The 24,838-nt window shown below is 47.6% G+C and overlaps 1 protein-coding gene across 1 annotated transcript in view; it reads left to right on the top strand.

Moving 5' to 3' along the window:
• The window catches only part of LOC145348421 (disintegrin and metalloproteinase domain-containing protein 12-like), a gene marked incomplete at its 3' end in the record, with an annotated part of 253,493 nt that overhangs the window by 216,852 nt on the left and 11,803 nt on the right, over window positions 1–24,838 (top strand). The window contains exons 18-20 of the mRNA XM_080196638.1: window positions 1,464–1,578; window positions 15,327–15,401; window positions 22,753–22,827. Of these exons, the coding sequence (XP_080052764.1) occupies window positions 1,464–1,578; window positions 15,327–15,401; window positions 22,753–22,827 (265 nt within the window). The remainder of the gene's footprint in view (window positions 1–1,463; window positions 1,579–15,326; window positions 15,402–22,752; window positions 22,828–24,838) is intronic.

Here is a 24,838-nt window from a genome sequence, read left to right as displayed (position 1 = left end):
AAGTCCCTTATAACTGTTGCTCTAGTCCCCTTTGTTCCTCCCTGCTTAACAACAGAGCCAGCTGTGATGCCATTGCTCTAGCTATTGCTGCTGTTATCCCCTGAGAGGGCATCCTCCCTAACAGTATGATATACTTGTTAGAGAGGGGGATAACCACAGGGGATTCCTGCACTGACTGACTGCTCCCTCTAGCAGTCACCCATCTATCTGCCTGCACCTTGGGTGGTGACCATGTCTGTAAAGCTTCTATCTATGATGCTTTCTGCCATCTTCATGCTCCTGAGTGCATCCAGCTGCTGCTCCAACCTATCCATGCTGTCTGTAAAGAGCTGCAGTTGGGTGCATTTCCTGCAGACACAGTCATCTGAGAGACTGGAAACGTCACGGATCTCCCACATCTCACACGTGCAGCACTTAACCCCACTAACCGACATTTCAAGCATCAATTAGAGTATTTCAGAAAATTTATAAAACTCTTACCCTCACTTTTACCTTCTCACAGTGGCCTTTTGTTTTGGTCAGAGGAGGAGGGAGGGAATGAAACACTAATATAGTATTTTGGGCTCACCGCTCCTTGACACCAGATCTTCCACTTCCTACTTCTTGGTAGATGTTACTGGTCTGACTACTCCCAGAATGCGCTGGTAAAGTCCCTCAGCCGAATCCACCGGAATGCAATGGGATCTTGATCAACTGGGCCAGTGGGCTGATGAATGGCAGATTGAGTTTAATTTAGATAAATGTGAGGTGATGCATTTTGGTAGATTGAACCAGGGCAGGGCTTACTCAGTTAATGATAGGGCGTTGGAGAGAGAAAATGAACAAGGAGATCTACATGGAAAAGGTTCATAGCTCCTTGGAAGTGGAGTCAGAGGTGGACAGAGTGGCGAAGAAGGCATTCAGCATTCTTTGGTTACATCGGTCAGAACATTCAATGAAGGAATTGGGATGTCTTGTTGAAGTTGTACAAGACATTGGTAAGGCCACACTTGGAATACTGTGTGCAATTCTGGTCACCCTATTATAGAAAGGATATTATTAAACTAGAAACAGTGCAGAAAAGATTTACTAGGATGCTGGGGGGACTTGTTGGAGTGAGTTACAAGGAGAGGCTGAATAGACTGGAGCTTTTCTCTCTGGAGCGTAGGAGGCTGAGGGGTGATCTGATAGAGGTCTATAAAATAATGAGGGCACAGATCAGCGAGATAGTCAATATCTTTTCCCAAAGATAGGGGAGTCTAAAACTAGAGCGTATAGGTTTAAGTAGAAAGGGGAGAAATGCAAAAGGATCGAGAGGGGCAATATTTTCACACAGAGGCTGGTGAGTGGAACAAGCTGCCAGAGGTAGGAGTACAATGTTGTCTTTGAAAACACATTTAGAGTAACATGTATATGATGAGTACACACGAAAATGGACAAAATGCGGGCAATTAGGAAGACAAGAGTTGTGGTTTTTCTTTCAGGTTTGTAACAGTAAAGACCACTGTCACTGTGAGGAAGGCTGGGCTCCTCCATACTGTGCTGTCAGAGGAGTAGGTGGCAGCATTGACAGTGGGCCAATGAACAGGACAGAAACAGGTAATCATTCTGTATTTACTGTGCTCTTATCCAGCTCCCATTCTGTATTTACTGTGCTCTTATCCAGCCCCAATTCTTTATTACTGTGCTCTTATCCAGCTCTCATTCTGTATTTACTGTGCTCTTAGCCAGCTTCCATTCTGTATTTACTGTGCTCTTATCCAGCTCTCATTCTGTATTTACTGTGCTCTTGTCCAGCTCCCATTCTGTATTTACTGTGCTCTTATCCAGCTCTCATTCTGTATTTACTGTGCTCTTATCCAGCTCTCATTCTGTATTTACTGTGCTCTTATCCAGCCCCAATTCTTTATTACTGTGCTCTTATCCAGCTCTCATTCTGTATTTACTGTGCTCTTAGCCAGCTTCCATTCTGTATTTACTGTGCTCTTATCCAGCTCTCATTCTGTATTTACGGTGCTCTTATCCAGCTCCCATTCTGTATTTGCTGTGCTCTTATCCAGCTCCCATTCAGTATTTACTGTGCTCTTATCCAGCTTCCATTCTGTATTTACTGTGCTGCTCTTATCCAGCTCTCATTCTGTATTTACTGTGCTCTTATCCAGCTTCCATTCTGTATTTACTGTGCTGCTCTTATCCAGCTCTCATTCTGTATTTACTGAACTCTTATCCAGCTCCCATTCTGTATTTACTGTGCTGCTCTTATCCAGCTCTCATTCTGTATTTCCTGTGCTCTTATCCAGCTTCCATTCTGTATTTACTGTGCTGCTCTTATCCAGCTCTCATTCTGTATTTACTGTGCTCTTATCCAGCTCCCATTCTGTATTTACTGTGCTGCTCTTATCCAGCTCTCATTCTGTATTTACTGTGCTCTTATCCAGCTCTCATTCTGTATTTACTGTGCTCTTATCCAGCTCTCATTCTGTATTTACTGTGCTCTTATCCAGCTCCCATTCTGTATTTACTGTGCTCTTATCCAGCTCTCATTCTTTATTTACTGTGCTGCTCTTATCCAGCTCCCATTCTGTATTTACTGTGCTCTTCTCCAGCTCCCATTCTGTATTTACTGTGCTCTTCTCCAGCTCCCATTCTGTATTTACTGTGCTCTTCTCCAGCTCCCATTCTGTATTTACTGTGCTGCTCTTATCCAGCTCTCATTCTGTATTTACTGTGCTGCTCTTATCCAGCTCTCATTCTGTATTTACTGTGCTCTTATCCAGCTCCCATTCTGTATTTACTGTGCTGCTCTTATCCAGCTCCCATTCTGTATTTACTGTGCTGCTCTTATCCAGCTCTCATTCTGTATTTACTGTGCACTTATCCAGCTCCCATTCTGTATTTACTGTGCTCTTCTCCAGCTCCCATTCTGTATTTACTGTGCTGCTCTTATCCAGCTCTCATTCTGTATTTACTGTGCTCTTATCCAGCTCCCATTCTGTATTTACTGTGCTCTTATCCAGCTCCCATTCTGTATTTACTGTGCTGCTCTTATCCAGCTCCCATTCTGTATTTACTGTGCTGCTCTTATCCAGCTCCCATTCTGTATTTACTGTGCTCTTGTCCAGCTCCCATTCTGTATTTACTGTGCTGCTCTTATCCAGCTCCCATTCTGTATTTACTGTGCTCTTATCCAGCTCTCATTCTGTATTTACTGTGCTCTTATCCAGCTCTCATTCTGTATTTACTGTGCTCTTATCCAGCTCCCATTCTGTATTTACTGTGCTCTTATCCAGCTCTCATTCTGTATTTACTGTGCTCTTATCCAGCTCCCATTCTGTATTTACTGTGCTCGTATCCAGCTCCCATTCTGTATTTACTGTGCTCTTATCCAGCTCTCATTCTGTATTTACTGTGCTCTTATCCAGCTCTCATTCTGTATTTACTGTGCTCTTATCCAGCTCTCATTCTGTATTTACTGTGCTCTTATCCAGCTCTCATTCTGTATTTACTGTGCTCTTATCCAGCTCCCATTCTGTATTTACTGTGCTCTTATCCAGCTCTCATTCTGTATTTACTGTGCTCTTATCCAGCTCTCATTCTGTATTTACTGTGCTCTTATCCAGCTCTCATTCTGTATTTACTGTGCTCTTATCCAGCTCCCATTCTGTATTTACTGTGCTCTTATCCAGCTCCCATTCTGTATTTACTGTGCTCTTATCCAGCTCTCATTCTGTATTTACTGTGCTCTTATCCAGCTCCCATTCTGTATTTACTGTGCTCGTATCCAGCTCCCATTCTGTATTTACTGTGCTCTTATCCAGCTCTCATTCTGTATTTACTGTGCTCTTATCCAGCTCCCATTCTGTATTTACTGTGCTCTTATCCAGCTCCCATTCTGTATTTACTGTGCTCTTATCCAGCTCCCATTCTGTATTTACTGTGCTCTTATCCAGCTCCCATTCTGTATTTACTGTGCTGCTCTTATCCAGCTCCCATTCTGTATTTACTGTGCTCTTATCCAGCTCTCATTCTGTATTTACTGTGCTCTTATCCAGCTCCCATTCTGTATTTACTGTGCTGCTCTTATCCAGCTCCCATTCTGTATTTACTGTGCTCTTATCCAGCTCCCATTCTGTATTTACTGTGCTCTAATCCAGCTCCCAGGAGGAATTGGAGGAAAAGGAGGAAAAGGAGGAATTGGTAGGGCTAGGGAACCGTGGTGCACAAAAAAAGTTGATTTGTTGGTTAGGAAGAAGAAGGAGGCTTATGTTCGGATGAGGCTTGAGGGCTCGGGTAGTGCAGTAGTAAGCTTTAGATTGGCTAGGAGGGAGTTGAAGAGGGAGTTAAGAAGGGCTAGAAGAGGGCATGAGATGACTTTGGCTGATAGGATTAAGGAGAATCCTAAGGCGTTCTATAGGTATGTTAAGAACAGAAGGTTGGTTAGGGCAAGATTAGGGCCAGTTACAGACAGTAGGGGGAAGTTGTGTGTGGAACGGAAGAGATTGGAGAGGCATTGAACCATTATTTCTCTTCGGTGTTCACGCAGGACGATATGAATGTAGCTGAGGAGGTCACTGGGGTGAAGGGGTGTAAAATAGAAAGTATTGTAGTTGATACAGAGGATGTGTTGGATATTCTAGATGGGTTGAAAATAGATAAGTCCCCTGGTCCAGACGGGATTTACCCTAGGATTCTATGGGAGGCAAGAGAGGTGATTGCAGAGCCACTGGCTCTGATCTTCAGGTCGTCGTTGGTCTCTGGTATAGTACCGGAAGATTGGAGGACAGCGAATGTTGTCCCATTGTTTAAGAAGGGGAGCAGAGACTTCCCTGGGAATTATAGACCAGTGAGTCTTACTTCTGTAGTGGGCAAGGTTTTAGAAAGAATTATTAGGGATAGGATTTATAGTTATTTGGAGAGTAATGAATTGATTAGAGATAGTCAGCATGGTTTTGTAGCGGGAAGGTCGTGCCTTACTAACCTTATTGAGTTCTTTGAGAAGGTGACCAAAGAGGTGGATAGGGGTAAGGCAGTAGATGTGGTATATATGGATTTTAGTAAGGCGTTTGATAAGGTTCACCATGGTATGCTTCTGCAGAAAATGCAGATGTATGGGATTGGTGGTAATTTAGGTACTTGGATCAGGAATTGGTTAGCGGATAGGAGACAGAGGGTGGTGGTTGATGGTAATTATTCATCATGGAGTTCGATTACGAGTGGTGTGCCTCAGGGATCTGTTTTGGGGCCACTGCTGTTTGTAATCTTTATTAATGATCTGGATGAGGGTATAGTTGGGTGGATTAGTAAGTTTGCTGATGACACCAAAGTCGGAGGTGTGGTAGATTGTGAGGAAGGGTGTCGAAGTTTGCAGGGTGACTTGGACAGGTTGCAGAGCTGGGCCGCGAGGTGGCGGATGGAGTTTAATGCGGAGAAGTGTGAGGTAATCCATTTCGGTAGGAATAACAGATCTGTTGAGTATAGGGCTAACGGGAGGACTTTGAATAGAGTGGAGGAGCAGAGGGATCTAGGTGTATGTGTACAGAGATCCCTGAAAGTTGGGAATCAAGTAGATAAGGTTGTTAAGAAGGCGTACGGTGTCTTGGCGTTTATTGGTAGGGGGATTGAATTTAGGAGTCGCAGCGTCATGTTGCAACTGTACACAACTCTGGTGCGGCCGCACTTGGAGTACTGTGTGCAGTTCTGGTCCCCACATTACAGGAAGGATGTGGAGGCTTTGGAGAGGGTGCAGAGGAGGTTTACCAGTATGTTGCCTGGTATGCAGGGGAGGTCCTATGAGGAGAGACTGAGGGATTTGGGGTTGTTTTCACTGGAAAGAAGGCGGCTAAGAGGGGATCTTATAGAAACATATAAGATGATTAGAGGTTTAGATAGGGTGGATGGTGATAGCCTGTTTCCTCGGATGGAGAAATCTAGCACGAGGGGGCATGGCTTTAAATTAAGGGGGGGTAGTTATAGGACGGATGTCAGGGGCAGGTTCTTTACCCAGAGGGTGGTGAGGGACTGGAATGCCCTGCCTGCTGCAGTTGTAAATGCGCCTAGTTTGGGGGCGTTTAAGAGATTGGTGGATAGGTTTATGGACGAAAAGGGATTGGTTTAGATTAGTGGGTCAATGTTTTTTTTTAAAAATAAGACTGGTCGGCGCAACATTGTGGGCCGAAGGGCCTGTTCCGCGCTGTAATGTTCTATGTTCTATGTTCTATGTTCTATGTTCATTCTGTATTTACTGTGCTCTTATCCAGCTCCCATTCTATATTTACTGTGCGGCTCTTATCCAGCTCCCATTCTGTATTTACTGTGCTGCTCTTATCCAGCTCCCATTCTGTATTTACTGTGCTCTTATCCAGCTCCCATTCTGTATTTACTGTGCTGCTCTTATCCAGTTCCCATTCTGTATTTACTGTGCTGCTCTTATCCAGCTCCCATTCTGTATTTACTGTGCTCTTATCCAGCTCCCATTCTGTATTTACTGTGCTGCTCTTATCCAGTTCCCATTCTGTATTTACTGTGCTCTTATCCAGCTCCCATTCTGTATTTACTGTGCTGCTCTTATCCAGCTCCCATTCTGTATTTCCTGTGCTCTTATCCAGCTCCCATTCTGTATTTACTGTGCCGCTCTTATCCAGCTCTCATTCTGTATTTACTGTGCTCTTATCCAGCTCTCATTCTGTATTTACTGTGCTCCTCTTATCCAGCTCCCATTCTGTATTTACTGTGCTGCTCTTATCCAGCTCTCATTCTGTATTTACTGTGCACTTATCCAGCTCTCATTCTGTATTTATTGTGCTCTTATCCAGCTCCCATTCTGTATTTACTGTGCTCTTATCCAGCTCTCATTCTGTATTTAATGTGCTCTTATCCACTTTCATTCTGTATTTACTATGCTGCTCTTATCCAGCTCCCATTCTGTATTTACTGTGCTGCTCTTATCCAGCTCCCATTCTGTATTTACTGTGCTCTTATCCAGCTCTCATTCTGTATTTCCTGTGCTCTTATCCAGCTCTCATTCTGTATTTACTGTGCTCTTATCCAGCTCCCATTCTGTATTTACTGTGCTGCTCTTATCCAGCTCTCATTCTGTATTTACTGTGCCGCTCTTATCCAGCTCTCATTCTGTATTTACTGTGCTCTTATCCAGCTCCCATTCTGTATTTACTGTGCTCTTATCCAGCTCCCATTCTGTATTTACTGTGCTCTTATCCAGCTCCCATTCTGTATTTACTGTGCTGCTCTTATCCAGCTCTCATTCTGTATTTACTGTGCACTTATCCAGCTCTCATTCTGTATTTATTGTGCTCTTATCCAGCTCCCATTCTGTATTTACTGTGCTCTTATCCAGCTCTCATTCTGTATTTACTGTGCTCTTATCCAGCTTCCATGCTGTATTTACTATGCTGCTCTTATCCAGCTGTCATTCTGTATTTACTGTGCACTTATCCAGCTCTCATTCTGTATTTACTGTGATCTTATCCAGCTCCCATTCTGTATTTACTGTGCTGCTCTTATCCAGCTCCCATTCTGTATTTACTGTGCTGCTCTTATCCAGCTCCCATTCTGTATTTACTGTGCTCTTATCCAGCTCCCATTCTGTATTTACTGTGCTGCTCTTATCCAGCTCCCATTCTGTATTTACTGTGCTCTTATCCAGCTCCCATTTTGTATTTACTGTGCTCTTATCCAGCTCTCATTCTGTCTTTACTGTGCTGCTCTTATCCAGCTCTCATTCTGTATTTACTGTGCTGCTGTTATCCAGCTCCCATTCTGTATTTACTGTGCTCTTATCCAGCTCCCATTCTGTATTTACTGTGCACTTATCCCGCTCCCATTCTGCATTTACTGTGCTGCTCTTATCCAGCTCTCATTCTGTATTTACTGTGCTCTTATCCAGCTCTCATACTGTATTTACTGTGCCGCTCTTATCCAGCTCCCATTCTGTATTTAATGTGCTCTTATCCAGCTCTCATTCTGGATTTACTGTGATCTTATCCAGCTCCCATTCTGTATTTACTGTGCTCTTATCCAGCTCTCATTCTGTATTTACTGTGCTCTTATCCAGCTCCCATTCTGTATTTACTGTGCTGCTCTTATCCAGCTCCCATTCTGTATTTAATGTGCTCTTATCCAGCTCTCATTCTGGATTTACTGTGATCTTATCCAGCTCCCATTCTGTATTTACTGTGCTCTTATCCAGCTCCCATTCTGTATTTACTGTGCTCTTATCCAGCTCCCATTCTGTATTTACTGTGCTCTTATCCAGCTCCCATTCTGTATTTACTGTGCTCTTATCCAGCTCCCATTCTGTATTTACTGTGCTCTTATCCAGCTCTCATTCTGTATTTACTGTGCTCTTATCCAGCTCCCATTCTGTATTTACTGTCCTCTTATCCAGATTTGTTCGGATGTTACCGGGGCTTTGTGGTTTGACAAATAAAGAGAGGCATTCCTTTTCCTTGAGCGTCGGGGGCTGATGGGTGATCTTAAAGATGTTGATGAATCATTGAGGGGCACAGGTCAGCTGGATCGGAAATATCTTGTCCGAAAAGTCAGTCTAACACTCGAGGCCCTAGTTGTAAAGGTTGAGGGGAGAGGTACGAAAGTGTTTAGAAAAGCAATTCTTTTCACACAGAGTGGTGAATGTCTGGAACAAGTTGCCAGAGGTAGTGGTAGAGGCGGGTACAGTTTTGTCTTTTGAAAGATGTTTACACTGTTACACGACTATGATTGATCTACTTGGTGGCACGGTGCCAGTCTTCTGGGGCCGCACGGTGACACAGTGATTAGCACTGCTGTCTCACAGTGCCAGGGACCCGGGGCAGCACGGTGACACAGTGATTAGCACTGCTGTCTCACAGTGCCAGGGACCCGGGGCAGCACGGTGACACAGTGGTTCACACTGCTGTCTCACAGTGCCAGGGACCCGGGTCAGCATGGTGACACAGTGATTCACACTGCTGTCTCACAGTGCCAGGGACCCGGGGCAGCACGGTGACACAGTGATTAGCACTGCTGTCTCACAGTGCCAGGGACCCGGGGCAGCACGGTGACACAGTGATTCACACTGCTGTCTCACAGTGCCAGGGACCCGGGGCAGCACGGTGATACAGTGATTAGCACTGCAGTCTCACAGTGCCAGGGCCCCGGGTCAGCATGGTGACACAGTGATTCACACTGCTGTCTCACAGTGCCAGGGACCCGGGGCAGCACGGTGACACAGTGATTAGCACTGCTGTTTCACAGTGCCAGGGACCCGGGGCAGCACGGTGACACAGTGATTAGCACTGCTGTCTCACAGTGCCAGGGACCCGGGGCAGCACGATGACACAGTGACTAGCAGTGCTCTCTCACAGTGCCAGGGACCCGGGGCAGCACGGTGACACAGTGGTTAGCACTGCTGTCTCACAGTGCCAGGGACCAGGGGCAGCACGGTGACACAGTGATTAGCACTGCTGTCTCACAGTGCCAGGGACCCAGGGCAGCACGGTGACACAGTGGTTAGCACTGCTGTCTCACAGTGCCAGGGACCCGGGGCAGCACGGTGACACAGTGATTAGCAGTGCTCTCTCACAGTGCCAGGGACCCGGGGCAGCACGGTGACACAGTGGTTAGCACTGCTGTCTCACAGTGCCAGGGACCCGGGGCAGCACGGTGACACAGTGATTAGCACTGCTGTCTCACAGTGCCAGGGACCCAGGGCAGCACGGTGACACAGTGGTTAGCACTGCTGTCTCACAGTGCCAGGGACCCGGGGCAGCACGGTGACACAGTGGTTAGCACTGCTGTCTCACAGTGCCAGGGACCCGGGGCAGCACGGTGACACAGTGATTCACACTGCTGTCTCACAGTGCCAGGGACCCGGGGCAGCACGGTGACACAGTGGTTAGCACTGCTGTCTCACAGTGTCAAGGACCCGGGGCAGCACGGTGACACAGTGATTCACACTGCTGTCTCACAGTGCCAGGGACCCGGGGCAGCACGGTGACACAGTGATTCACACTGCTGTCTCACAGTGCCAGGGACCCGGGGCAGCACGGTGACACAGTGATTAGCACTGCTGTCTCACAGTGCCAGGGACCCGGGGCAGCACGGTGACACAGTGATTCACACTGCTGTCTCACAGTGCCAGGGACCCGGGGCAGCACGGTGACACAGTGATTAGCACTGCTGTCTCACAGTGCCAGGGACCCGGGGCAGCACGGTGACACAGTGGTTAGCACTGCTGTCTCACAGTGTCAGGGACCCAGGGCAGCACGGTGACACAGTGATTAGCACTGCTGTCTCACAGTGTCAAGGACCCAGGGCAGCACGGTGACACAGTGATTAGCACTGCTGTCTCACAGTGCCAGGGACCCGGGGCAGCACGGTGACACAGTGATTAGCGCTGCTGTCTCACAGTGCCAGGGACCCGGGGCAGCACGGTGACACAGTGATTAGCACTGCTGTCTCACAGTGCCAGGGACCCAGGGCAGCACGGTGACACAGTGATTAGCACTGCTGTCTCACAGTGCCAGGGACCCGGGGCAGCACGGTGACACAGTGATTAGCACTGCTGTCTCACAGTGCCAGGGACCCAGGGCAGCACGGTGACACAGTGATTCACACTGCTGTCTCACAGCGCCAGGGACCCGGGGCAGCACGGTGACACAGTGATTAGCACTGCTGTCTCACAGCGCCAGGGACCCGGGGCAGCACGGTGACACAGTGATTAGCACTGCTGTCTCACAGTGCCAGGGACCCGGGGCAGCACGGTGACACAGTGATTCACACTGCTGTCTCACAGTGCCAAGGACCCGGGGCAGCACGGTGACACAGTGATTAGCACTGCTGTCTCACAGTGCCAGGGACCCGGGGCAGCACGGTGACACAGTGATTAGCACTGCTGTCTCACAGCGCCAGGGACCCGGGGCAGCACGGTGACACAGTGATTAGCACTGCTGTCTCACAGCGCCAGGGACCCGGGGCAGCACGGTGACACAGTGGTTCACACTGCTGTCTCACAGTGCCAGGGACCCGGGGCAGCACGGTGACACAGTGATTAGCACTGCTGTCTCACAGTGCCAGGGACCCGGGGCAGCACGGTGACACAGTGATTCACACTGCTGTCTCACAGTGCCAGGGACCCGGGGCAGCACGGTGACACAGTGATTAGCACTGCTGTCTCACAGTGCCAGGGACCCGGGGCAGCACGGTGACACAGTGATTAGCGCTGCTGTCTCACAGTGCCAGGGACCCGGGGCAGCACGGTGACACAGTGATTAGCACTGCTGTCTCACAGTGCCAGGGACCCGGGGCAGCACGGTGACACAGTGATTAGCACTGCTGTCTCACAGTGCCAGGGACCCAGGGCAGCACGGTGACACAGTGATTCACACTGCTGTCTCACAGCGCCAGGGACCCGGGGCAGCACGGTGACACAGTGATTAGCACTGCTGTCTCACAGCGCCAGGGACCCGGGGCAGCACGGTGACACAGTGATTAGCGCTGCTGTCTCACAGTGCCAGGGACCCGGGGCAGCACGGTGACACAGTGATTCACACTGCTGTCTCACAGTGCCAGGGACCCGGGGCAGCACGGTGACACAGTGATTAGCACTGCTGTCTCACAGTGCCAGGGACCCGGGGCAGCACGGTGACACAGTGATTAGCACTGCTGTCTCACAGCGCCAGGGACCCGGGGCAGCACGGTGACACAGTGATTAGCACTGCTGTCTCACAGCGCCAGGGACCCGGGGCAGCACGGTGACACAGTGATTAGCACTGCTGTCTCACAGTGCCAGGGACCCGGGGCAGTACGGTGACACAGTGATTAGCGCTGCTGTCTCACAGTACCAGGGACCCGGGGCAGCACGGTGACACAGTGATTAGCGCTGCTGTCTCACAGCGCCAGGGACCCGGGGCAGCACGGTGACACAGTGATTAGCACTGCTGTCTCACAGTGTCAAGGACCCAGGGCAGCACGGTGACACAGTGATTAGCACTGCTGTCTCACAGTGCCAGGGACCCGGGGCAGCACGGTGACACAGTGATTAGCACTGCTGTCTCACAGTGCCAGGGACCCGGGGCAGCACGGTGACACAGTGATTAGCACTGCTGTCTCACAGTGTCAAGGACCCAGGGCAGTGCGGTGACACAGTTCTTGGTCCTGCTGTCTCATAGCGCCAAGGACTCTCGTTCAATTCCTGCCTTGGATTACTGTTTGTGATGTTTGCACATTCTCCCAGTGTCTGCGTGGGTTTCCTTCCACAATCTGAGGATGTGTGGGTTCGGCTGACTGGCCATGCTAAAATTTCCCCTTAGTGTCAGGAGCAATAACACTGCCAGCAGGTTGTAGTCAGCTGCTATCTTGAACTATTACAGTCCCTGATACATCACGTATGTACGTCACAGTACCCGATGCTGTTCGGGAGGGGATTCCAGGATTTTGACCCAGTGACAGTGAAGGAACGGTGATGTATTTCCAAGTCAGGATGGTGAGTGATTTGGAAGCTTTCTCCCAGATGGTCCTGTTCCCTGGTATCTGCGGCCCTTGTCCTTCTCGATGTTCATGGTCATGTGTTTGGAAGGTGCTGCCTTGGGAACCTTGTTGAGTTCCTGCAGTGCGTTTTCCACAGCATCCACAGAATCCCTACAGTGCAGAAGGAGACTTTCGGCCAATCGAGTCTGCACCCACCACAATCCCGTCTCGGCACTATCCGTGTAACCCCATGTATTTACACTGGCTATTCCTCTGACACTAAGGGGCAATTTAGCATGGCCAGTCCACCTCACCCACACATCTTTCAGATAGTGGGAGAAAACCGGAGCACCCGGAGGAAACCCACGCTGACACAAGGGAAATGTGCAGACTCCACACAGACAGTGACCCAATCTGGGAATCGAACTCAGATTCCTGGCGCTGCGAGGCAGCAGCGCTAACCACTGTGCCACGGTGCCACCTTACCTTATAAATGGTACGCACTGTTGCCACTGTTCGTCAGTGATGGAGGGAGTGGATATTTTTGGAAGGGGTAGCAATCAAGCAGGCTGCCTTGTCCTGGATGGTGTCAGTGTTGTTAGAGCTGCACACATCAAGGCAAGTGAAGAATATTCCATTTCACTAATGACTTGTGCCTTGTCGATGGTGGACTGGTTTCGGGGGAGTCAGATGATGAGTTACTTTCCACAGGATCCCAGCCTCTGGCCTGTACCTGAAGCCACAGTATTGATATGGCTGGGTCCAGTTCAGTTTCTGGTCAATGGTAACCCCCAGGATGTTGATAGTGGGAGATTCAGTGATGGTGATGCCATTGAATGTCAAGGGGTGATGGTTAGATTCTGTGTTGTTGGGGATGGACATTGCCTGGAACTGGTGTGGTGCGAATGTTGTGAGCCAGTTACAGCCCAAGCTTGGATATTGTCCAAGTCTAACTGCACAGAAACACAGTCTGCTTCAGTATCTGCACCATTGTAAACTGCCCCGGCTCACACACTGATTCTAGTTGTTCTGAATGAGTTCCACACTGCCAAGGAGGACAGACAGTGAAAGAAGCAGGAGGCTTGGGAAGGGAATTGTATCGTTTTGGCTCCAGATACCTGAAGGCATGGCCATGGAGGGGCCTTTGATGCAGCCTCTGTCTGCTCCAATGGAAGGTGACTGGGACAGCGGGCCGAGGGATTTGCACCAACTGACTGTGGATAAGAACGCAAGAAAATAAGAACTAGGAGCAGGAGTGGGCAATCTAGCCCCTCCAGCCTGCCCCACCATTCAATAAGATCATGGCTGATCTTTTTGTGGACTCAGCTCCACTTACCCGCCCGCTCACCATAACCCTTAATTCCTTTACTGTTCAAAAATGTATCTGTTCTGTGAAAATTTATCTATCTTTTGGAGAGGTTTATCCGTTCTGTGGAAATTTATCTATCTTTTGGAGAGGTTTATCCGTTCTGTGAAAATTTATCTATCTCGTGGAGAGGTTTATCCGTTCTGTGGAAATTTATCTATCTTTTGGAGAGGTTTATCCGTTCTGTGAAAATTTATCTATCTCGTGGAGAGGTTTATCCGTTCTGTGGAAATTTATCTATCTCGTGGAGAGGTTTATCCGTTCTGTGAAAATTTATCTATCTCGTGGAGAGGTTTATCTGTTCTGTGGAAATTTATCTATCTTTTGGAGAGGTTTATCCGTTCTGTGGAAATTTATCTATCTTTTGGAGAGGTTTATCTGTTCTGTGGAAATTTATCTATCTCGTGGAGAGGTTTATCCGTTCTGTGGAAATTTATCTATCTTTTGGAGAGGTTTATCCGTTCTGTGGAAATTTATCTATCTCGTGGAGAGGTTTATCCGTTCTGTGAAAATTTATCTATCTTTTGGAGAGGTTTATCCGTTCTGTGGAAATTTATCTATCTCGTGGAGAGGTTTATCCGTTCTGTGAAAATTTATCTATCTCGTGGAGAGGTTTATCCGTTCTGTGGAAATTTATCTATCTCGTGGAGAGGTTTATCCGTTCTGTGAAAATTTATCTATCTCGTGGAGAGGTTTATCCGTTCTGTGAAAATTTATCTATCTCGTGGAGAGGTTTATCCGTTCTGTGAAAATTTATCTATCTCGTGGAGAGGTTTATCCGTTCTGTGGAAATTTATCTATCTTTTGGAGAGGTTTATCCGTTCTGTGGAAATTTATCTATCTTTTGGAGAGGTTTATCCATTCTGTGGAAATTTATCTATCTCGTGGAGAGGTTTATCCGTTCTGTGGAAATTTATCTATCTCGTGGAGAGGTTTATCCGTTCTGTGGAAATTTATCTATCTTTTGGAGAGGTTTATCCGTTCTGTGGAAATTTATCTATCTCGTGGAGAGGTTTATCCGTTCTGTGGAAATTTATCTATCTTTTGGAGAGGTTTATCCGTTCTGTGGAAATTTATCTATCTTTTGGAGAGGTTTATCCGTTCTGTGGAAATTTATCTATCTTTTGGAGAGGTTTATCCGTTCTGTGGAAATTTATCTATCTCGTGGAGAGGTTTATCCGTTCTGTGGAAATTTATCTATCTTTTGGAGAGGTTTATCCGTTCTGTGGAAATTTATCTATCTTTTGGAGAGGTTTATCCGTTCTGTGGAAATTTATCTATCTTTTGGAGAGGTTTATCCGTTCTGTGGAAATTTATCTATCTCGTGGAGAGGTTTATCCGTTCTGTGGAAATTTATCTATCCTGTGGAACATTCTGTGGATGTTCTGTGGAAAGTGATTGTGCTGAGGGATAATTAACACCATACACAGCCTGCTTTGCGAACTGCCACCGTCCCAATGTGGGAACATCGGACATCCCATTCATTGACGATTCCTGTTTAATTTCTTTTCCACAGCCACTTCACCCGAGACAACAATAACTCAGCGAAGTATCGTAACAGAGTTCCAACAAAGCACCCAAGCATCTCCAGGTCAGAAACCACTCACAATAAATCTTTGAATTTATAGGGACTTAGGTAGACAGCTGAGGATGAGGAACACAAAGGTAGTAATCTCGAGATTGCTGCCTGTGCTGCGGGAGAGTGAGAGCAGGAATGGAATGAGGTGGAGGGTGAATGCGTGGCTGAGGGACTGGAGCAGGGGGCAGGGATTCCGGTTCCTGGATCATTGGGACCTCTTTAGGGGCAGGTGTGACCTGTACAGTAAAGAGGGGTGGCACTTGAATCCCAGGGGGACCAGTATCCTGGTGGGAAGATTGGCTAGGGCTACTGGGGGGATTTTAAACTAGAAAGGTTGTGGGGAGGGAATAGAGATGAGGAGACTGAGAGCGAGGAGGTTAGCTCCCAGGTGGAGAAGGACTGTAGACAGTATGAGAGGGAGGTTAGACAGGTAATGGAGAAGAGAAGTGCCCAGACCGAGGGTCTGAGGTGTGTCTATTTTAATGCCAGGAATGTAGTGAACAAAGTAGATGAGCTTAGGGCGTGGATTGCTGCTTGGGAATGTGATGTGGTGGCCATTACGGAGACTTGGATGTCTCAGGGACAGGACTGGGTACTTCAGGTGCCAGGTTTCAGATGTTTCAGGAAGGACAGGGTTGGGGGCAAAAGAAGTGGTGGAGTGGCACTGTTGATCAGGGACAGTGTCATGGCTGCAGAGAAGGTGGATGCCATGGGGGGACTGTCTACGGAGTCTCTGTGGGTGGAAGTTAGGAACAGCAAAGGGTCGGTAACTTTGCTGGGTGTATTCCATAGGCTGCCCAATAGTGACAGGGAAGTTGAGGTGCAGATACGGAAACAGATCATAGAGAGATGTAGTAATAACAGAGTTGTCGTGATGGGAGACTTTAATTTCCCAAACATCGACTGGAATATCCCGAGGGTAAGGGGTTTGGATGGGGAGGAGTTTGTTAGGTGTGTTCAGGAGGGTTTCCTGACACAGTACGTGGATAAGCCTACGAGAGGAGAGGCTGTACTTGACCTGGTGCTGGCTAATGAACCAGGACAGGTGTCGGATCTCTCGGTGGGAGAGCATCTCGGGGATGGAGATCATAATTCCATCTCCTTCACGATAGCATTGGAAAGAGATAGGATCAGGCAGGCTAGGAAGGTGTTTGTCTGGACTGAGGGGAAATATGAAGCACGACAATGTTCTGATGAGAAAAGGAGGTTTTGGTAGGTCGCGGGAACCGTGGTGCACGAAGGCTGTGGTGAACCTGGTCAGAAAGAAAAGAAAGGCGTACAGAAGGTTCAGAAAGATAGATGTTAAGGATCTAGAGGAGTATACGTGTTGTAGGCAGGAGCTTAAAAAGGAAATTAGGAGAGCCAGAAGGGGTCATAAGAACATAAGAACATAAGAAATAGGAGCAGGAGTAGGCCATCCAGCCCTTCGAGCCTGCCCTGCCATTCAATAAGATCATGGCTGATCTGTCGTGTCTCAGTTCCACTTTCCCGCCCTCTCCCCATAACCCTTAATCCCCTCTCTTATCAAAAACCCATCAACCCGCGTCTTAAAAATATTTAGCGAGGCAGCCTCCACCACTTCAACGGGCAGAGAATTCCAGAGATTCACCACCCTTTGAGTGAAGAAGTTCCTCCTCAACTCCGTTCTAAACCGCACCCCCCCCTTTATCTTGAGGCTGTGCCCCCTAGTCCTACTGTCCTTTCTGAGCGGGAAGAGTCTCTCCACCTCTATCCTATCCATCCCATTCATCATCTTATACGTCTCAATGAGATCTCCACTCATTCTTCTAAACTCTAACGAGTACAAGCCTCGTTTATTCAGCCTCTCCTCATAGCTCAACCCCCTCAACTCCGGCATCAGCCTAGTAAACCTCCTCTGCACTCCCTCCAAGGCCAAAATATCCCTGCGTAAGTACGGCGATCAAAACTGCACACAGTACTCCAGCTGCAGCCTCACCAGTGCCCTATACAGCTGCAGCAAGACCTCCCTACTTTTATATTCAATCCCCCTCGCTATGAAGGCCAGCGTCCCATTAGCCTTCCTGACCACTTGCTGCACCTGCAGGCTGGGTTTTTGCGACTCATGCACAAGGACCCCGAGGTCCCTCTGCACCGTCGCCTGCTGCAGTTTTTCTCCCCGTAAGTAATAGTCCTTCCTACCATTATTCCTACCAAAGTGGACCACCTCGCACTTGCCAACATTAAATTCCATTTGCCAGTTCCTGGCCCATTCGCCCAGCCTATCTAGATCCTTCTGCAGACTCTCCACACCCTCCACACAATTTGCCGTTCCACCAATCTTGGTGTCATCAGCAAATTTCGACACCATACACTCGGTTCCCTTCTCTAGATCATCTATATAAATGGTAAATAGCTGAGGCCCCAGCACCGACCCCTGGGGCACTCCACTAGTCACCAACCGCCAATCCGAATAGCACCCATTGACCCCCACTCTCTGCCTCCTATTTGACAACCAATCCTCTATCCACGCTAACACCCTACCCACAACTCCATGCCCCCTTACCTTCTGCAATAACCTCTTGTGAGGTACCTTGTCAAACGCCTTCTGAAATTCAAGAAAGACCACATCCACCGGCTCTCCTCTATCCACTGCCCTAGACACATCCTCATAGAACTCCAATAAATTTGTCAGACACGACTTCCCCTTAACGAAACCGTGCTGCGTCTGCTCTATCAAGCAATTCCCCTCAAGATGCCTCGCTATTTCCTCCTTGATGACAGATTCTAACATTTTACCTGCGACAGACATTAAACTAACCGGCCTATAATTCCCTGCCTTTTGCCTGGCACCCTTCATGAGAAGGCCTTGGCGGGTAAGACTAAGGAGAATCCCAAGGCCTTCTACAAATATGTGAAGAGTAAAAGGATGAGAAGTGAAGGGATAGGACCTATAAAAGGTGAAGGGGGAAAGATCTGTGTGGAACCAGAAGAAATGGCAGAGGTGCTTAATGAATACTTTGCCTCGGTATTCACGGTGGAAAGTGATCTGGGAGGTTGTACTACAGGTTTGCAGCAGACTGAAAAGATTGAGTATCTGGATGTTAAAAAAGAGGATGTATTGGAACTTTTAAATTGCATCAAGATAGACAAGTCGCCGGGACCGGATGGGATGTACCCCAGGTTACTGTGGGAGTTGAGGGAAGTGATTGCAGAGCCCCTGGCGATGGTCTTTGCGTCATCGATGGAGACGGGAGAGATTCCGGAGGATTGGAGGATTGCATATGTGGTTCGTATTTTCAAGAAAGGGAACAGGGATAGCCCGGGAAATTACCGACCAGTGAGTCTGACCTCAGTGGTTGGTAAGTTGATGGAGAGGATTCTGAGGGACAAGATTTATGAACATTTCGAGAAGTTTAGTATGATCAAAAGTAGTCAGCACGGCTTTGTCAAGGGCAGGTCGTGCCTTACAAGGAAAGGCTGAGGGACTTGAGGCTGTTTTCGTTGGACAGAAGAAGGTTAAGAATGATTTAATAGAGGCATATAAGATGATCAGAGGATTAGGTAGGGTGGACAGTGTGAACCTTTTTCTTCGGATGGAGATGGCTAGCACGAGGGGACATCGCTTTAAATTGAGGGGTGATAGATATAGGATGTCAGAGGTTGGTTCTTTACTCAGAGAGTAGTAATGCCCTGCCTGCAACAGTCATAGATTCACCAAAATTAAGGGCATTTAAATGTCATTGAATAAACAAATGGATGATATTGAAATCAGTGTGAAAAACAGAGGCGCTGAAATGGAAGTTGCAGCTTTACGTAGTGCTTGGGTGACGGTACAGAACAAGGATTTTAAAAGAGAAATGTAAGGAATGGAACAAGACCAGTGGCTGGAGGAGAAGTTATCAGAGGAGTAGGAAGACAGAGAAAGGTGTGGTGTAAAAATAAAAACTAAACTACACAAACAGCAGTTGGAGCAAAACAAATGGTGGACTGTCTCATCAGGAGAAGTTTCATTGAAGGGAAAGAACCATAGAACCCTACAGTGCAGGAAGAGGGCCTTTGAGTCTACACCAAACACAATCCCACCCAGGCCCTACCCCGACTAATCCCTCTAACCTATGCATCCCTGGGTACTAAGGGACAATTTCTTAGCATGGCCAATCAACCTAACCCGCACTTTGGGAGGAAACCAGGGTACCCAGAGGAAACCCATGCAGACACAAGGAGAATGTGCATACTCCACACAGACAGTGACCCGAGCTGGGAATCGAACCTGGGACCCTGGAGCTGTGAAGCAGCAGTGCTAACCACTGTGCTACCCCTACTATTACATTTTTTTAACTGGTTTTCTTGGAGCTAACTGTAATCTCCTTACATTTTGCTCCTCAATTTCCTGCTGACTATTTGGGGGCCTATAGTACAACCCTATCAGAGTGATTTTCCCCTTTCTATTTCTCAGTTCTATAGACTTAATGGCTGAACCTTCAGGTATACCCTCTCAGTACGGTCATGATGCTTTCCCTTAACAAAAGTGCAACTCCCCCTCCTCTCTTAACTCCTCTCCTGTTCTATCTTTCCTCTCGTATCTGTACCCTGGAACATTGAGTTGTTAGTCCTGTCCTTCCCTTAGCCATGTTTCAGTAATTGCTATAATATCCCAGCCCCATGTACCCATCCATGCCCTGAGTTCATCTGCCTTGCCCGTCAGGCCTCTTGCATTGAAATAAATGCAGTTTAATCTGGACTTCCCTTGCTCTCTGTCTTGCTTTTGCCTGATCTGTCTGGTACTAGGATTACTGACACTGTCTTTACTACTTAATGTGTTGTCTTTAACTTCTGTGCTGTCCTCAAACTTCTCTTCTGTCTCCCTATTGCTGTGGGTCCCACCCCCTGCCAAACTAGTTTAAACCCTCTCGAGTGGCTCTCGCAAATCTCCCCGCCAGGATGTTAGTCCCCCTCCAGCTCAGGTGTAATCCGTCCCTCTTGAACAGGTCAGCCCTTTCTCCAGAAAAGATCCCAATGATCCAAAAATCTAAATCCCGATCCCGTGCTCCAGCTCTCAAGCCATGCATTTATCTGCCTAATCTTCCTACTTCTATTCTCAGTAGCATGTGGCACTGGTAGTAGTCCAGAAATTACTACCTTCATGGTCCTGCACGTTAGCCTTCTGCCTAACTTTCTATATTCGCACTTCAGGACCTCATCTCTTTTCCTACCTATGTGCAACGACCTCTGGCTGCTCACCCTCCCCCTTTAGAATGTCCTGCAATCACTCAGAGATGTCCTTGACCCTGGCACCAGGGAGGCACCAGGAAGGCAGCACACCATCCTGGAGTCCCGATTGCGGTCACAGAAATAGAACATAGAACATAGAACATAGAACATTACAGCGCAGAACAGGCCCTTCGGCCCACGATGTTGCGCCGACCAGTTACAAAAACAATGACCCACTAGCCTATACCAATCCCTTTTCGTCCATAAACCTATCCAGAGATCTCTTAAACGCCCCCAAACTAGACGCATCTACAACTGCAGCAGGCAGGGCATTCCAATCCCTCACCACCCGCTGGGTAAAGAACCTACCCCTGACATCCGTCCTGTAGCTACCCCCCCTTAATTTAAAGTCATGCCCCCTCGTGCTAGCTTTCTCCATCCGAGGAAAAAGGCTATCACTATCCACCCTATCTAAACCCCTAATCATCTTATATGTTTCAATAAGATCCCCTCTTAGCCGCCTTCTTCCCAACGAAAACAACCCTAGATCCCTCAGTCTCTCCTCATAGGACCTCCCCACCATACCAGGCAACATCCTAGTAAACCTCCTCTGCACCCTCTCCAACGCCTCCACATCCTTCTTGTAATGCGGGGACCAGAACTGCACACAGTACTCCAAGTGCGGCCGCACTAGAGTAGTGTACAGTTGCAACATTACAATGTCTGATGTGCCTGCAACATCTGTACCAGCCCTGACTGAAAGCTGTTAAAACTCATTTCAGACACCAACAGCAGCTTTTAATTCATTATGAAATTAAAGAAAGAGTAGAATTCACTGGAAATTAATCCCTAATTTAACCTTTGAATTCCCTCAGACAACAAACTCCAACTGTCACATTCGACTGCAGTCCAAAGCCGCACTCCATTGTCATCCACAAGATGCTCTGCAGGAACTAACCAAGGTTCCTTAGGTAGCACCTTCCAACACCACAACCTACAACCTAAAAAGTTTATTTATTTATTAGTCACAAGTAAGGCTAACATTCACACTGCAATGAAGTTACTGTGAAATTCCCCTAGTTGCCACACTCTGGTGCCTATTCAGTTCAATCCACCTAACCAGCGCACCTTTCAGTCTGTGGGAGGAACCAGAGCACCCGGAGAAAACCCACACAGACACAGGGAGAACGTGTAGACTTCACACAGACAGTGACCCAAGCCTGGAATCGAACCCAGATCCCTGGCGCTGTGAAGCAGTAGTGCTAACCACTGTGCCACCATGCCACCCATGATGACCAGGACAGCAAATTCCTGGGAACACCACCATCTGTACATTCCCCTCAATGCAACACACAACCCTGACTGGGAAACACATTGCCGTTCCTTCACTGTCACAGGTCACAAACCCGGAATTGCCTCCCTGACACCTCATAGACTGTGCATCCGTGATGGAAGGAGTGACTAATTAACTTGATGCCAATTAAACTGTGCAGTTTGGATGGATTTGATTTATTATTGTCACATGTATCGGTACACAGTGAAACGTATTGTTTCTTGTATACTATACATACAAAGCATACTATTTATAGAGTACACAGGAGAGAAGGAAAGGAGAGTGTGCTGACCTTCTTGAGTGTTGTTAGAGCTGCACACATCAAGGCAAGTGAAGAATATTCCATTTCACTAATGACTTGTGCCTTGTCGATGGTGGACTGGTTTCGGGGGAGTCAGATGATGAGTTACTTTCCACAGGATCCCAGCCTCTGGCCTGTACCTGAAGCCACAGTATTGATATGGCTGGGTCCAGTTCAGTTTCTGGTCAATGGTAACCCCCAGGATGTTGATAGTGGGAGATTCAGTGATGGTGATGCCATTGAATGTCAAGGGGTGATGGTTAGATTCTGTGTTGTTGGGGATGGACATTGCCTGGAACTGGTGTGGTGCGAATGTTGTGAGCCAGTTACAGCCCAAGCTTGGATATTGTCCAAGTCTAACTGCACAGAAACACAGTCTGCTTCAGTATCTGCACCATTGTAAACTGCCCCGGCTCACACACTGATTCTAGTTGTTCTGAATGAGTTCCACACTGCCAAGGAGGACAGACAGTGAAAGAAGCAGGAGGCTTGGGAAGGGAATTGTATCGTTTTGGCTCCAGATACCTGAAGATATTTCTTTTCTGTACTTTCCACAGCTACGTCACCTGGGACAATGGTAACTGATAAAAATATCACCACACAGTTCCAACAAATCATCCAAGCATCTCCAGGTCAGAAACCGCTAACAATAAATCTCTCAATTTAAGAACATGGAAGTAATTGGAGGTGGTTTGTGTCAGAATGTAACCAATGATAACATTTACTCTGTTGTTGTGTGACAAATGGCTACAAGTTGTAAGGGTCAACTGACCCAGTAAGTTATGTCACCAATAACAAAATGATGCAGTGATCAGCTGACTCAGTATGAATAAGAATCTGTTTGGGATTATGGGGAGCTTGGAATGGCTCAGTGTGAGGCCTCGGCTGTTAATGAAGTTTTTTTATTAAATCTTTTTCTTTGATTTAGAAGTTGAAATAAGAATTGTTTTATTTTACTGCCGACAATTGAAGAGCTTCCTCTGGAGAATCAACAGTTTGTACTTACCCAATCCCAATGGGTTTGGGTTCAAGTTGTATAATTTGCCAAGTTGTAGCGAGGAGCATTGCAATGTTTTTGACTTGATAAATAGTAAATGCTGATGAGGTGAGATTGAGATTTGAGGATGGCACAGACAGAAAGTCGCGAGTTTCGGCGTTTTTTTTTAAATTAGTTAGAAACCGGAAGTCGTCACTAGGACGCTTACCGGTAGTTGTAGTTTTTTTTTTCTCGGGTTTATAAGCACCTACCTCCGTGTATCGGCCTCATTGTTCCTGAGGAGCAGTATCGAGAGGCAGCGATTTTTGGGCGTGTGAGGAGGCAGCAAAAAAGGTACATTTTTCTGTTTATATTGTTTAACTTTTTATTTCTAGTTTAAAGTCGCGAGTTTCGGCGGTTTTTTTTAAATTAGTTAGAAACCGGAAGTCGTCACTAGGACGCTTACCGGTATTTGTAGTTTTTTTTCTCGGGCCCCTAACCCTATAAATTAGCGCAGAGAGGATACCCGATCCTCTACACTGGTAGAGAATCCCACCCTCCCACCTCCTCTAACCTAACTATAAGTGTGGGGGAAGTTTTTTTTTATATTTTTATTTTTCTGCTGGTAATTGTTTCAGGGATGGCAGTTCAGGCAGTGTGCTGCATCTCCTGTGGGATGTATGTGGTGAGGGACTCCAGTAGTGTTTCTGGTGATTTTACCTGTAGGAAGTGTGTACGATTGCAGCTTCTGGAGGAGCGTGTAAAGGAGCTGGAGGTGGAATTAGAGGAACTCCGCATAATTCGGGAGGCGGAGGCAGACATTGATAGGAGTTATAAGGAGATAGTCACTCCTAGAAATGAGTCTTGGGTCACTGCCAGGAAGAGGGGAAAGAAGCAACTGGGGGGACAATCCCCTGGGGCTGTTCCCCTCCAAAATAGGTTTTCGGTCCTGGAGGCCACAGTTGAGGAGGAATCAACTGGGGATAGCCAAAGGGAGCAGGTCTCTGGGGGTGAGCCTATTGTAAAAGCTCAGGTGGTTAGGGGATGTAAAAGATTGGGCCTCGTGATTGGGGACTCCACAGTTTAGGGGACGGATAGGAGAATCGGAAGTAATGGTAGGGACTCAGGGCTGGTGTGTTGCCTACCCGGGGCTGGGGTCCGGGATGTATCGGAAAGGGTATTCAGGACACTTAGGGGAGAGGGAGATCAACCCCAAGTTATAGTTCATGTGGGGACGCATGACATAGGGAGTTAAGGGAAGGGGATATTAAGCAAAGATTTATGGAGTTGGGGTGGAAACTAAAGGCCAAATCAGAGAGAGTGGTTATCTCGGGACTCTTGCCTGTGCCACGGGATAGTTTAGAGAGGAATAGAGAGAGGGAAAGTTTGAACTCGTGGCTGAGGGGATGGTGCAGGAGGGAGGGGTTCAGGTACTTGAGCAATTGGGGCTCGTTCTGGGGAAGGTGGGACCTCTATAAGAGTGATGGTCTACACCTGAATCAGAGGGGAACAAATATCCTGGGGAGTAAATTTGCAAAGGCTATGCAGGGAGGTTTAAACTGATTCGGAGGGGGTTGGGATCCTGAGTAGAGGGGGTGAAAGTGAGGGGGGCATAGATGGGGACTGCAATGCATGGCATCGTGGGGGTGGGGCGGAGCAGGGTTTGA

This window comes from Carcharhinus amblyrhynchos, chromosome 1 (genome assembly GCF_965287045.1).
Source record: "Carcharhinus amblyrhynchos chromosome 1, sCarAmb.v2.hapA, whole genome shotgun sequence".
NCBI lineage: Eukaryota > Metazoa > Chordata > Chondrichthyes > Carcharhiniformes > Carcharhinidae > Carcharhinus > Carcharhinus amblyrhynchos.
Note: the sequence above shows the minus strand (reverse complement) of the source record. Positions and strands in the feature narration are given on the sequence as shown.